This window comes from Entelurus aequoreus, linkage group LG09 (assembly GCF_033978785.1).
Source record: "Entelurus aequoreus isolate RoL-2023_Sb linkage group LG09, RoL_Eaeq_v1.1, whole genome shotgun sequence".
NCBI lineage: Eukaryota > Metazoa > Chordata > Actinopteri > Syngnathiformes > Syngnathidae > Entelurus > Entelurus aequoreus.
In genome coordinates this window covers 27,193,051-27,209,340 of record NC_084739.1, presented here as the reverse complement: position 1 = coordinate 27,209,340, position 16,290 = coordinate 27,193,051, and the positions used below count along the sequence as shown (strand labels likewise).

Genomic DNA, 16,290 nt, shown 5'->3' with positions numbered 1-16,290 from the left:
CACGACCTACCAATCTCAGGGCGGACACGGGATAGTGAAAAAGAAGGAACTTATTGACCACAGCGCGGACTATAATGGCGGTCTCCCGCAAAGCTCTTTGTGTGAAATGTCTACCATATATGGAGATATCCATTGACATCACACATGGGAACAATGGCACTAATTGGGCAAATTCCAAACGGATCATTTGAAGGAAGTATGAAGAAAGGCATTATTGTTTTATAAATATCTCTCCACTGCCTCAACGGTTTGATTTATAATTTTCTAGACTTCTGCAGATCCCAAATACACTAAAAATTGTTGCCATTAGGGAAGAAATTGTTTTTGCAAAACATGGCTCCTTTAAAGGCGACCTATTATGCAAACTATCTTGCCTTCCTTTACACTTCCACTAAACCATCCGTTTGGAATTTGCTCCATTTGTGATGTTTTTCTCTATTGGTGACATAAGCGCATTATCCATATATGGTAACGTTCTACACAAAGAGCTTTGCGCCAGTTTGCAGCTGTAGTCAATAAGCTCCTTCTTTTTCGCTATCTTTTTAGTTGTGGAGCAGACTGTCTCGCACATGCACGTGCATCAGATTGCCATTTCTAATACAACGTAGCTTATAGTTCTAACTTATATCTGTCGGTAGACTCGCTATGGGAGCGTTAAAAACTACAACAAAGTTAGCGGGGAGAAGACACAGTCGAAGTGGAGGCACGTAAAAGACCGCCCACAAAACAGTGCATCCTGAAGAGACGGTCAAAAAAGAGCTTTAAAATGATCTCTAAAACATAATCTAAACATTTTTTTGACCAGAGCACCACCATTGCATCTTATGTTGGTCACAAAAAAAGAGTTTTGAATGTAGAAAAAAATCATAAGGAACACAGTTGAAATAAACCTAAACATTTCTGCTTGCCATACATTCCATTCATTTTTTCTAATTCATTTAGAACTCTGAAATTAAACTTTTAACTTGTAAAAATAAAAAATTAAAAATATACACACAAAAGCATATTTCCATAGTTCTAGGCATTTCATGCAGTCTGGATTAAATCATTACACTCAGTAAACGATTAATCAAAGCAACTGAATATTTTTTCTAATCAGATTAGTTCTTGCAGCCCTAACGACACTTTTTTATTTGTATTTTAGTAATTATTTAAATCCCCCATTTATCTATATTTGTTACTTGCATTATTGCTGTTGGGCATACATCGATATGATTTATGGACATGAATACATTCCAAATGGCACAAACAGACTTGGGGCTACCTGTTCAATGAATGATCGTTTATGCGAAAACTCCGATTTTTCTGGGGACGACGTGGCGCGGTTGGGAGAGTGGCCGTGCCAGCAACTTGAAGGTTCATGGTTCGATCCCCACCATCTACCAACCTTGTCACGTCCGTTGTGTCCTTGAGCAAGACATGACATGTACCTTGAAGGTAGAAAAGCCCTATTCAAGTATAACCCATTTACCATGTGTGTGCTGTCCTATTTACGTTTTCGGTCGGTGTAGATGTCATTGTGAATGTGAGTTTTATGGCGCTTTAAGCAACTAATTTGAAGCATTAGTAGCTTTTTCTTAGTATTTGTGATGTTTAATATCTTTATTGGCTGTATGACAGCTGTGTTTATTTGGCAACCCCAGCAACTCACTGCCACAGTTAGATTGCAGTTCTTTGGGAAACAAACACTAATGTATTATGTGCAGTACTACTACACATACTATATCTCTATACCTGCAACATTGTATCAAGTGACATTTAACCTACAAAAGTACAACAATTTTGTTTAAAAAAATAACAATGCCAGAGCAGTACAAGTGATTGTAAACTTACTAGGTCTACATTTTATGTAGTAAATACATTAGATACATGTGCAATGCTTTTGACCAATTAGTCTAACTACAGTATGATATCAATGAAATTTGTTCAGTAACGCCTTGCTGTGCAAATCAAAATGTGTAATTGCTTGTTTTGTTTGTAGTGTTTTTGGATGCATCGCTACCACTGTGTCTAGTTGTGTTTTTAATTATGTATCTGCACTTGCCATACTCTGAGTATAAATACTGTCTACAAATCCTGATAATCATATGTTGATACCATGGACCGGCCTTCAGGCACTGTGCATGGAACAATCATTAAACTGGGAAAAAAGATCTTCTAAAGGTTGGCTGTTTAGGTTTTTGCAGCGTTAGTTAATTCACATTGGATTATCAGATTAATGACAGACAATGATGGCATACAATGAAACAAAAAGTATTACGTCAGCGTGAAGAGTTAATACATGCATACACCATTATAAATCAAATCTAATTTTTGCACATTGCATATCAAGATTATTTGCCTTGATGACGGCCACTGTGGTAAATAAGATAACATTCATTTGTGTACAGTATGTGCGCAGGCTTTTTGCAGTCCGACTAAATATTAGCAAACCCAACTGAACAGTCCAGAGGTGGCGAAACATGCGACATCAGCTTTTTTGGTAAATTGCAAAATAAAACGCTGTTATCTGTGCATTCAAGCCACTGTGAACTGTTTAGCAATGGGTTTCTTCCCAATGTGCCGTCGTGATAAACCACCCTTAAAAATGACACTTCCTTCTGCAATGCCGGGTTTTATTTTACTTTTTTGTTTGGTTTGTTTGGGGAGCGAAACTAATTATTTAAAGCTCATTAAATAAATATTTCCATGTGTGTTGTGCTTTTTTTGAAAATGTATTGTCTGCCCTCGGTGGGCTGTGCTGCATTTCACTGGAACGTTAAAAACATTTCCTTTTTTGCACAACACGATATTTTAACTTTATAAAGTCCCATGATTTCATGTTGCTGAGGATTTGTTGTTGTTTTTTTTATGTTGCTCAACCTTATACTAAGGCACAAACACATTCATGTGGAATCATTTTGAAATGAACGGTTGTCTCTGCATAGGTAAACTTAAATGCTTGGTTACACTTTAGTATGGGGAACATATTCTAAGTAACACATACTTAATTTAGAGTTATTTGGACACTAGGGGAACATATAAGGGTTAGGGTTAGGGTTACTAATAAGCAATAATTCTGAGGTTATTGAGGGAAGACTCTTAGTTTATGGCTGACTGGTTATATAATAAGGCCATGCAGAATAAGGCATTAATAAGTACTTAATAATGACTAATTAAGAGCCACTATGTTAATAATTTGCATGTTAATTAACAACTAATTAATGGTGAATATGTTTCCCATACTAAAGTGTTACCAAATGCTTTACTTAATAATCTGCCTATTTAAAAGAGAGAGACTGTATCAAATTGTTTGTATCAAATTGAGACTGTATCAAATTGTTTGTTTTCTGTTCAGCCTCTTTTTAATGATGACAGAATGATCCCTGGTATGTATTTGGTATTTACAGTGTTGTTATTGTGGTTGTAGTACATCAAGCATTCTGCCAAGAAAGGGAGCATTCAGGTACTGTCACACTACAGTAGATGTATAAAAAAAAAATCCCTTGTGGGATTAAGCAAAGTAGAAGCCTCAAAGTGGCAAGTGAAAATGAAAGATTGATTAGGCCGTGAAGTGCCGGTCCTGCCCTGAAATAGCACAGCATTTCTGTTCTAAATGAAGCCTGGATATTTTAAAAATATTTTTTTATGCTAAGAAAGTAGTGTCTTTGAAGTGTGCATGTCCCCTTGGCAGAAAGCTGAGGAATATTTTAGTAGGCCTGTCTAAGACGATCACACATTGGTTGTTGTTGGTGTGTTCAGGGGTCATTTCATGTCCAATCCAGCCCCAACACAGCAGACTTAGCAGGGTTCGCTTGCCACTCAGGGCGTCTCAGCTCGATTAGTTGTTTTGTTTGAGTGTGTGTGTTGGGTTCTGTTAGAATCAGGGGAGCGGGGGAAAAACAAATTATCCCCTGAGTCGTATGCATGTGTACCCATTTGGCATTTAAGAATTCATGGAAAATACAAAAAAAAAAAAATTGGAATGATGTGTGCAGCTATGTAAATGTGAATTGATGGGCTGCATTAAATGTATCTTGTGTTGGTGCCTTGTAGTATTTTGTATTTGACTGGAGCGTGTACTAAAGTGGATCTAGACCAGTGGGAATGTGAAACTGAGGTGGGGGTACACTAGAAGCATACACATGAAGCCATGTGGTCCATCGTAACCACAACTCAACATATTTTATTTTGCACCCTAGTGAACATTTAGGGCCGACTACTAAGATCTAAACACCATGCACTAAACAGTGTGTTCAAACTAGTGTTGTCCCGATACCAATATTTTGGTACCGGTACCAAAATTATTTGGATACTTTTCGGTACTTTTCTAAATAAAGGGACCACAAAAAATTGCATCATTGGCTTTATTTTAACAAAAAATCGTATGGTACATTAAAGGCCTACTGAAATGATTTTTTTTTATTTAAACGGGAATAGCAGATCCATTCTATGTGTCATACTTGATCGTTTCGCGATATTGCCATATTTTTGCTGAAAGGATTTAGTAGAGAAAATCGACGATAAAGTTCGCAACTTTTGCTCGCTGATAAAAAAAAGCCTTGCCTGTACCGGAAGTAGCGTGACGTCACAGGAGCTAGTATTCCTCACAATTCCCCGTTGTTTACAATGGAGCGAGAGAGATTCGGACCGAGAAAGTGATGATTACCCCATTAATTTGAGCAAGGATGAAAGATTCGTAGATGAGGAACGTTACAGTGAATGACTTGAGAGGCAGCGATGGACGTATCTTTTTTCGCTCTGACCGTAACTTAGGTACAAGCTGGCTCATTGGATTCCACACTCTCCTTTTTCTATTGTAGATCACAGATTTGTATTTTAAAGCACCTCGGATACTATATCCTCTTGAAAATGAGAGTCGAGAACGCGAAATGGACATTCAGTGCCTTTTATCTCCACGACAATACATCGGCGAAATGCTTTAGCTACGAGCTAACGTGATAGTATCTTGCTTTAACTGCATATAGAAACAAAAGAAATAAACCCCTGACGGGAAGTATAGATAGAAAATCAACAATACTATTAAACCGTGGACATGTAAATACACGGTTAATGCTTTCCAGGCTGGCGAAGGTTAACAATGCTGTGCTAACAACGCCATTGAAGCTAACTTAGCAACCAGACTGCACAGAGCTATGCTAAAAACATTAGCTCTCCACCTACGCCAGCCAGCCCTCATTTGCTCATCAACACCCGTGCTCACCTGCGTTCCAGCGATCGGCAGAAGGACGAAGGACTTCACCCGATGCGTTTGGCGGCCCGGAGACGTAGGAAGTCAAGGTGAAGTCAGCGGCTAGCGCGGCTAGCGCGGCTAGCGCGGCTAGCGCTCCAACAAAGTCCTCCTGGTTGTGTTGCTGTAGTCCGCTGCTAATACACTGATCCCACCTACAACTGTCTTCTTTGCAGCCTTCATTGTTCATTAAAAAAATTGCAAAAGATGTCCAGAATACTGTGGAATTATGAAATGAAAACAGAGCTTTTTGTATAGGATTCTACGGGGTACCATAACTTCCGTTACTCGGACTTCGTCCCGCGCATACGTCATCATACCGCGATGTTTCAGCCGGATATTTCCCGGGAATTTTAAAATGTCACTTTATAAGTTAACCCGGCCGTATTGGCATGTGTTGCAATGTTAAGATTTCATCATTGATATATAAACTATCAGACTGCGTGGTCGGTAGTAGTGGCTTTCAGTAGGCCTTTAAACATATGTTTATTGTTGTAAGTTTGTCCTTAAATAAAATAGTGAACATACGAGACAACTTGTCTTCTAGTAGTAAGTAAACAAACAAAGGCTCCTAATTAGTCTACTGACATACGCATTAACATATTGTGTCATTTATCATTCTATTATTTTGTCAAAATTATTAAAGACAATTGGTAGAATATGAATTATTAATCTACTTGTTCATTTACTATGATCTGCTTACTTTCTCTTTAAACATGTTCTATCTACACTTCTGTTAAAATGTAATAATCATTTATTATTCTGTTGTTTGATACTTTACATTAGTTTTGGATGATACCACAAATTTGGATATCAATGTGATACCAAGTAGTTACAGGATCATACATTGGTCATATTCAAAGTCATCATGTGTCCAGGGACATATTTACTGACTTTTTAAACATAATATATATTTTTTTTAAACGAAAGAAGATGTTGTGATGCCAAAAAATATTGACGTAATCATAGTAGTATCGACTAGATACGCTATTGTACTTGGTATTATTAGAGTGGATGTCAGGTGTAGATCCACCAATGGCGTTTGTTTGTTTCAGAGGCGGTATAGTACCGAGTATGATTCATTAGTATCACGGTACTATACTTATACCGGTATACCGTACAACCCTAGTTCAAACGAGAAAATGGTGTATACTCTCAGTGGGAATGTTGCAGGTGATATAGTAAGATTGCGTGTGCATTTGATAGCAAGTGCAAAAGCGGTGTAGACTGCCCTATTTAAATGAGGATTTTGCGTGTACTGCAGGCTGTGCCCAAGGAGACACTCCACATTCATGACATCACGTGCTGCAACTGTCCAACCTGTGTTGTTTTGTTATATTAAGATACAGAAGTATTTGATCAAAATACCCGTTACCAAAGAAGTAAGGCCCTTACTTTGTAATACCGTTATTCCAAACACTGAAGAGATATTACGGGTGTCTTAGAATCGCCGTCTATCAAACAATTTGATTCAGACGAGTCAGTTTTGACTATCAACCTCGCAGTCTAATTGTCACACATTGAACACCTTTCAGTCTGAGTACCAGAGGCCTCACCCATACAGCGCATTCTGTTCTGAGATGGGGGGCTTGGATGTGCATCCTGACGTGCCTAAGTCAGCCTTCGGCAGTGGTGGTGTCCACAAGAAATTTGACAAGGTCCACGCCAGGACTCACGCTTAAGCTTGTTCAACTACAACACCCTCCCTCCACCACATCCCACCTCCCCGGATTGTAAATAATAATAAAATGTATATACTTGTTCTAATGCTTTTTGAGCTCACTATACTCACTGCTCGCTGTACATATCCTACAAAGTCAGACCTACACTGTTAAAATGTCCATTTCTCAGATGATATAACTGTTGATGACTGAAGTGCTGATATCAACCAAACCTAACCCCCCCCCGCCCCAACCCCCTCCTCATCCCACCCCCCGGATTGTAAATAATGTAAATAATTCCATGTATATACTCTGATGATTAACTTGTGTGATGACTGTATTATGCTGATAGTATATATTTGTACCATGGATTGATTAACATGGACCCCGACTTAAACATGTGAAAAACTTATTCGGGGGTTACCATTTAGTGGTCAATTGTACGGAATATGTACTGTACTGCGCAATCTACTAATACAAGTTTCAATCAATCAATCAATCAATCAATTCCAGATAGTTTGATGGTTTTCTCTGTGCTCCATCAGAGTTAAATCCGATTCCGGCAGGACCGATCTGGGTCCTCAATAAACTATCCAATTTCTGCTGTGTTTATCTGAGGGTTTTAGTCTTTTTATTTGAGGTGGAAAAAGTCGCAAGTGAGATCTGTTTATGTGTGTCTAAGGAATTACATTTGACTATGAAAATCCTCAGTAAGATAGTCCTAAAAGGTACGCAGTGTGCCTGCCTTCAGTGGGTATTTTAAGAGTAAAGTCTCTTCAGTTTGCAAGAATCCTAAGACCTATTATATTCGATAAATAGTATAAAGATCTGAAAGATTAAAAAGAAAACGGATGTATTTCATCAGTTCTCTCAATGTTTTGTGCCGCTAGCAATTTCGTTCCAGCCTCCAAAGTGTGAAAAAGGGCTGCAAGTAATCTTTTCAAGCCTCTGAAGATAGATTTATGTAGCTCTCGGCTCAGTAGAGATAATGGTACACATGTGTCAGTATGTGCTTCTCAGCAAAGAGGAAACACTGATGGACTGAAATGTGTTGTACTCTAATGGATGACAATAATAATAAAGAGTAAGGGCTTCACCAGGGGCGCTGCAGTGATGAAGACCCATACTGGGTGGATACTCAAGCAGAACACACAAGAACATAGTCTTAAAAGGCAACAAAGTAGGCTGTATATGCTGCGGTAAGGGGACAACTATTTGCTAAAGTCTTCACACAGTTAAAGTTTGTTTTTCTTGCAGAATAAATTCAATGTGTCTATAAATCCTTAATAATTACCCAAAAGCTTTAACACTTTAAACAAATAGTAATTAACAGATAAGGGAAAACTACTTTGTACAAAAGTAATACCCATATTTCTGCAAATGACCAAGGACAGAAAGGTCTTTGTTGTACTGTTATTGAAAAATTATTGAGGAACTGCCAAGGTGCTTTAAAAATCTAAAGCAAATCTAGATCCTCTATGTAGTGTTCTCCTTGGTTGCTTAGTAAAGTATACCTTTCACCTTCCACACCTTCTGCTGTATAACACATTTGTTTGACGTGGGTGTAGTGCGGATACAAGTGAGGACATTGGTACTGGTCAGATAACTCAGACTCTTAAAATTTTCAGGAATTCACCACCAGTCTGTTTCTTGGTGCTTGCCCACACTTTAATTGGAATGCTGCTCCTCTCGGAGTGAAGAACTTAACAAAAAACAATGTACAATGTTCCCCGTTATAACCATGTTGTGCTATTCAGTATCTGAAGTTACAGCTTTTAAAAATACAATACATACTGTAGGAGTTTTCAATTTTGTATTTTTTTTTTGTGTGGAATTACTTGATCAACATCTAGGAATGGGTACTTTCACATTCAAATCAGAATTGTACCAATTCCTAGTACCTCTGAATCAACAACGATACTCAAAAGTATCACTTTTCGGCACATTTGTGTGTATTCATGAAATGAAATTAAATAAGTTTGAAATAAAATGAGTTTATTTTGGTCGTATAATCAACAATTTTGTGTGATCAGTTTAACAGTACAGATTATACATATTCAACCATCATACACATACACAGGAAAAGAAAAGAAAAATAATGACCGAAAAGGAATAGGCTGAAGCCAAGGCTTATATTTGCCTATCCTATACCTTCACTGAAAATAAGATTACCTGGAACATCAACGTTAAAAAAATTAATGGGATTTAAGTAACTGTTACTATATTTTATAATTTTCTATTATTTCACCTTTCAAGGCTTTTTAAAACTTTAACAAAGAACTACATGTCCTCAACTCATCTTTGAGCTTGTTCCACCATTTAACTCCTAAAACTGAAATACATTTGTATTGTATATTCGGTCTTACTTTACCTATTTCAAAAATCAATATCCCCCGTAAATTATAGTTTTCTCCTCTTAATTTAAATAACCTAATATTACAAGCTGGAAGGCTGTTGTTCTTTACTCGAAACATAATTTCCATTGTTTTTAAAAACACAATATCTGAACCTTTTAACACATTAGAACTTATAAATAATGGATTGGTATGTTCAAATGTGTTAATAAATATACATGGTTTAATTAATAAAATGGCCAGGGGCCGCGTGTGTTACCCTGGGGAACATGCTTTATCAGTATCATGCGTCAAACCTCGCTTCGAAAAGCTTTGCTACAAAACATGCTCCACGTCCATTAATCTTGACTTCCTCTTTTTGCTAAAAAAAAAAAAAAAAAAAAAATCAGCACAAATTGTTTCATTCATTTTTCGTTTTGTTTTGTAGGTTAAGGGGGGTAAGAGAAATAATTGAGAAGCACTGGTCAAGTGGCAGTCCAACTGAGTCCACTGTTCTGTTTTGTTCAGAAAGAGGCCTAAAGTGATTTTGCCAAGTTAATGTTTCAATCCTCTTATTTCCCTATGATCTTGTGTGATTGGATTAAGATTCCATATACTAATAATTGACCAGTGTATATCATGAGATTTATGATTGTAAAGTGGAGACACTATTATGCAAAAATGAGAGTACAGGAAGGGTTCATTGAATGCTTTGAGTTATCGTACTGGCCCGAACATAACAGTATTTTTCCCCATAGAAAAACGTCCTAAAAAGACGGTTCCTCTAATTCCCTTCTAAGAATCAGTGTCCTCTGCAGTGGATATTAGTTGTTGGTCTATGTATTTTTTCAGTGCCACAAATATTTCTGCAGTTAAACCCGATGCGCCATATTTCAGTACAGAAAATGTTGACTTTGATTTCACAAAATCCTTAAAATTGCCACAACTGCGCTAGCACTGAGACCGACTAGAGTGCACCATTTTAAACCATTGTGGACGCCCAATAAAAAGATCGGATTTGACAGTGTGAACGTAGCTTTGAATTTTAAGATAATGGTCAGTGGACTCCTACAGTGAAACTGGCAAGCAGCTAAGCAATAACTTATCAGTTTTGTTTGCAAATCACTCAGGTGTTATTTCAATGATGTAAAATTGTCTTAGAAATATTTTTTCCAAAAACAAAATGAAAACACGGCCTCATCTTTGATTTGAGTGATATGGGGTTGCCTTTTTAAACACTATCTCCACTATACTATATATAGTGTTTCAAGTGTAGTGATGTGTTCATGGGTCAAATTGGCAAACTCTATATTCCCCTTCAAACATATATTGCCATCCAGCTACTTGTCTAGCCAGCCTGCAACCTTTTACCATGTATACCATTAGTAGGGATGGGTACTGAATTCGGTACTTTTATATGTACCGACCAAAGTCTGTTGGTGCTGCAGAGTTCCAATTCACTTAAAATCAAACGGTCCCATATTTCAATACCTTTGTTGCACAAGATGTCACATCCGGTTGCAAACTCATCACCGGCCGAGAAACAAGCAGTCAAGTGCTCAGACCAGGCTCAGTCGGAGTGTCTCTAGGTAAACAACATGCCAACAAAGCAAGCAATAGGCGTTGACAAGTACAGTAAGGCTCCACATTTTAAAATGTGCTAGCTCGATGCTAATTCACATTGGATTTGCTGTAGTAGACATTGTTAGCATTAGCAATTTTAACACCTCAAAATGTGCTTGTCAAAAATTAAAGTTAAAGTACCACTGATAGTCTCACGCACACACTAGGTGTGGTGAAATTAACCTCTGCATTTGACCCTTTCCCTTTTGCCCCACACCCTGGGAGGGGAGGGGAGGGGAGCAGTAAGCAGCAGCGGTGGCCGCGCTCGGGAATCATTTTGGTGATTTAACCACCAATTCCAACCCTTGATGCTGAGTGAGGGAGGTAATGGGTCCCATTTTTATAGTCATTGGTATGACTCGGCCGAGGTTTGAACTAACGACCTACCGATCTCAGGGCGGACACTCTAACCACAAGGCCACTGAGCAGACTCAAAATTACTTCTAAAATGCATGTTATAATCAAACCACTGGTGTGTAATTAATACAATATTTGCAGTTTAAACATGTTGTAGGGTTCAACATAGTAATAGAGTGGCACATTCAGCTTAATGGAAAAGACTACTTCCTGGCTAAGGCAAAACCGTAGTCTATACACTACTGTGATCTAATGTCTTGGAATTTTAACGTCATGCAGAGTCTACTATGTAATACAGTACAGTACTTACGAACGACACACATAAGTGTAAAAAAACAAGATAACAACTGGACAACACAGCTTCGTATTAAATGTTAAATTAAAAAAATATATATATTTTTAACAATCAACCTTTATTGACACATTTGAACACACAAAAGTAACGGAAATTGGTACCTTTGAATTGATATTGATTCTCAGGTATTCGAGGATTGGTGCCAGATCCGAATGAGAAAGGCACCCATCCCTAATTGTTAGAATACTTTCTTATTCACTCAATGGCATGTGTTTTGTAAACCTCAATCTCTCTGTTTTTGTCATCACATGTACCAGGTTGCTGTTCTTGGCATAATGCTGGGTAGTTTGGCAGCCCGCTGAGAGACTTTATAGTCACTTAGTCTTACAGTTCATGCTGCTTCAGAACTACTGCCAACCACATAACCTTGCTGGAGGTGGCTGGTCTTTAAAATTAGCTTTGTGTTTTGTCCCTTTCCGACAGTTGTGATCCACACTGTGGGTCCGGTGGCCAGAGGTCATGTGGGCCCCACCGAGACCAACGACCTTACATCTTGTTACCAGAACTCCCTCAGGCTGGTGAAGGAGTATGGCTTGAGCACTGTGGTGAGTACAGTAGTTCATTGTTTCAATATAATTCTTGACTTTGAGTAAGCGTTCAGTGGAAAAGGCACATTGTTTGAATTGTGTTGTTTTTCTAAAGACACCAACAAAAGGATTTAGCATGTTTTACTGAAGATACGCTTCTTAAAAGCACATAATCTTATTTGTTTTGACAAAGCAGCAGTAAACAAAACAAAGTTTGTCATTTCCAATGACAATATTAAACTTTCTGCTGTGATTAAATTAGTCTTTGTATACACATTAATTTCACAGAGTATTTTACTACAAAAGTTTCCCTCTTTCACCTATTTCAGTGTTTTGTTTTTTGCAATATCGCTGTTAATAAGGTTATGTTTGTTCATCTCTGACATGCCATACCTGTGAGGGGACTGGATTATTTCAGCAAATACATCCTCAGATTTGTCAACAATGTTTGAAAGAAACAGGCCTTATCAGAGGTGTGGACTCGAGTCACATGACTTGGACTCGAGTCAGACTCGAGTCATGAATTTGATGACTTTGGACTCGACTTGACAAAATGTAAAGAGACTTGCAACTCGACTTAGACTTTAACATCAATGACTTGTGACTTCACTTGGACTTGAGCCTTTTGACTTGACATGACTTGCTACTTTCCCCAAAACCCAAAGATTAAAAAGTTATTTGGGAGCGCGCCGCTCCGTATTTTTCCTTTTCTTCGTCTGTGTCTATCAGCGTGTTGTTCCTGTCAGCTGGTGTGCGCTCAGTACAACAGCCAATCAAATTAGATCCACGCTATTTTCATCCCACAGCTCTCATCCAATCAAATTGCAGGACAACCAATGAAGAAGAATTGTCAAACAATGCGGCAGTGAGAAACAATTATGCCAAAGTTAATTTCGTTCGGGTATTAAAACTACGACTCGGTCAACAAAAAACGAATAGCCCTATGCAAATCATGCAGTTGGAATATTATAGACGGAGACGTAACAACTTCCAATTTCGTTCGACATTTGAAGATGCACAAAGAAGGGTACGTTTTGAATGTAAGCTAACGTTTATTGGCTAAGTAACGTGACTTTTATTTGCTGTGTAGTTAAATCAGTGAGGCTGTAAACTCACTGCTAATGTTATAACCATAGACATCTTATAAGGGTACGCAGCATCGCGCGCTACTGCCTACAGGCGCAGACGAGACGCGGGGCCGCCATCTTGGAGTGGTGATCCGCTCCACTAGTGCAATTCATTTGGCAGGAGCAATGAACTGTCAGCGCATTTAATTCATTTTACCTCACTGAATACCACTGATTTTCACGCGCTTTTTTGTTATATGTGTAGCTATGATAAAGGACACATGTTTTGGCGTGTTTTATTATTCATAGTTTGCTTAACAGTAATATAATATTCTTATACGCTATAAGTGACCAGACGTCCGAGATCAAAACTGGGAATATAATCCCAGAGAAAGGGGAAAAAAACGGTCAGCTATTTTTAAATTGAAGAAATAATATGATTAGGTTATATATACATGCGTATATCCTACATAAACAATGTATGAATACATTAGATATCTATATATCTTATAGACTGTATCTCTGTTGCTCCAGCAGCAGAGAGTTTATTCTGTCTTGACACTTTGTATTGATATTTTGTATTACATTCTTCCCTTAAATGATCATGTTTACAGTCATTGTTTTATATGTATTTTTTATGTATGTCGCTTTGGATAAAAGCGTCTGCCAAATACTTCAACATAAACATATATAAACACCTGTAAGTCTTTATATCAGCTAAAACCACCAATCTGTTTCACTGGATTCAGAATAAAACCAAATTCTGTCCTACCCAACAATGTTAGTATTTGAATATTGTTACTTGAAGACTTATTCCTGGTTACAATTATACTGTTAAGAAAGTATTGTCTTATATTTTGCCTAAAATGAGAATGCATCATAATCAGTGGCGGCTGGTGAATTTTGTTTTAGGTGGGGCTGAAAGTTTGTAAACCAAACCCATGTAGGGGGGTCATCCTCCCCCAGAAGATGTCTTTGTGATTTTCACATACAAATATTAAAGATCTTTGCTCCTTCTCAACTCTGTGGTAATATTATTTTCATAAAATACAACCAATAGTACATTAATGTTAAATCTTACTTGTGAAAAGTAATCACCCGATTTCTATTTTCAACAGTCCGCTCATTTGAGTTGGAAAACGCTGAACACCATCTTTGTTTTCTACCTGTCAACTGTCAGTTTAGGCTGCTCGCCGGCTCCTCATCACCACTTCAAGATGGCGGCCAAATTGCTCGTGTCACAGCAGCCAATGCTGCGTCTACTTATAAGATGTCTATGGTTATAACGTCATTGCAAACACGGCAATATGTTGCGTCCACTGCAGTTCGCTACCTTATTCATACTTTTTGTCAAGTGATTTTTTTTAAGCAGGGTTGCATGAGGTACCTATACATAACGTTACGTTAGTCAATGTATCACACACAGTAACGTAACGTTAGACGGCGATCAGCAGCACCGCGTATTTTAGCCACCTACAAAAACACAAACATAGTCAAATAAAGGTCAGTTAAAATGTATACTATATTAAGAATATGTGAACGTATTGCATAGGGCCCTGACATCTAAAAAGTACAACTCTGTTCATTGTTTTGTTCATGTTTTTGTTATGTTTTTCATATGTACGCACACATCAACACACATACAGTATGAGATGAGATCAATGAGATAAGGTAAGAACAGGATAGAAACTGCTGTGGAACTACCGGTAGTTACAATGCAATGTGCCAAGGAAATACAATGTTAACACTTTTGTGCAAATAAGTACAGTTGCACTTGTTTTTTCACATGTGTTTATTCTGTAAAGGAATGAGTTCAATGTTTAAAATGACTGGTTAATAGTGCTATTATGAAGTGCAATGTCAGCACTATTTTTTTTCCTGCAATTTCAAATGCACTTGTTTTAATAAATAAATACAGCGTTTTAAAAGCATACACAATCTGTGTAAATATATTAGTCTGTGGTTAAAAGGACTTGAAAGGACTCGAAATTCAAAATGCAGGACTTGGGACTTGACTTGAGACTTTCCAGTCTTGACTTTGGACTTGACTCAGGACTTGCCTGTCTTGACTCGGGACTTGACTCGAGACTTGAGGGCAAAGACTTGAGACTTACTTGTGACTTGCAAAGCAATGACTTGGTCCCACCTCTGGGCCTTATACAGAAGGGGATTCATTTGCCCCATTTTTCCAGTTTAGCTGCCAGGCAGCAATAGAGTGTTTAATAAAGTGGTTAATTGGTGTCTATACAACGGAAGCTTTTTTGACACTGAATTTATGTAACTGAATTTTTCGCATTTGAATTTTGTGAACTGGATTTTTTTGCATCAAGTTATACTGACAATTTCATTGAGAAAAAAAAACAAATGTTAGCAAAATGTGCGTGTTTCAAAATCCAATGTATAAAAATTCAGTCTTAAAAAATTCAGTTTTTAAAAACGTAGTCTATAGTAATTCAGTCTATAAATTCAGTTCATAAAATTCAGTGTAGAACAATTTGATGTAGAAAAAATTGGTGTATATTAATTCGCTGCTTCATAACGCAAGACCCACTTCCGGTCAATTAAGACAGAAGCAATTGATCCTGTCTCAGAACCAGCTAACCAGATGTCAAATATGAAGTCTCGTGACACGGGTCTTAAAAAGATGCAGGTAATGCATCACTACACGCCACATGCTATTTTTAATCTGCTGTGTGTGCTTGAATTCCTTTTTATGAACACTTTAAACAGTGGAAGTTGCTGTGCATTAATAAAACAAATCCTAATATTCTGCAATAAAGGATAAAGGATCACATGAAGGTGGACACACTCACACAATAATGACAGATACTAACACACCATCTTAAAAACAACATTTTAGTTTTTTACTGACTAATACACACAGAATGTACATGGAAATACAGAATGTGGGATTTACAGTATGAACTATGAACAATAAAACACTGACTATTGAGAATATACAAACCCCGTTTCCATATGAGTTGGGAAATTATGTTAGATGTAAATATAAACGGAATACAATGATTTGCAAATCATTTTCAACCCATATTCAGTTGAATGTGCTACAAAGACAACATATTTGATGTTCAAACTGATAAACATTTTTTTTTTTGCAAATAATCATTAACTTTAGAATT

General features: G+C 37.5%; 1 protein-coding gene across 4 annotated transcripts in view; it reads left to right on the top strand.

The window, feature by feature from the left end:
- Positions 1–16,290, top strand: part of macrod2 (mono-ADP ribosylhydrolase 2) — a 1,153,479-nt gene that overhangs the window by 698,536 nt on the left and 438,653 nt on the right. For all 4 annotated transcript variants that reach the window (XM_062058480.1, XM_062058481.1, XM_062058479.1 and 1 more), the window contains one exon: positions 11,983–12,104. In XM_062058480.1, the coding sequence (XP_061914464.1) occupies positions 11,983–12,104 (122 nt within the window). The remainder of the gene's footprint in view (positions 1–11,982; positions 12,105–16,290) is intronic.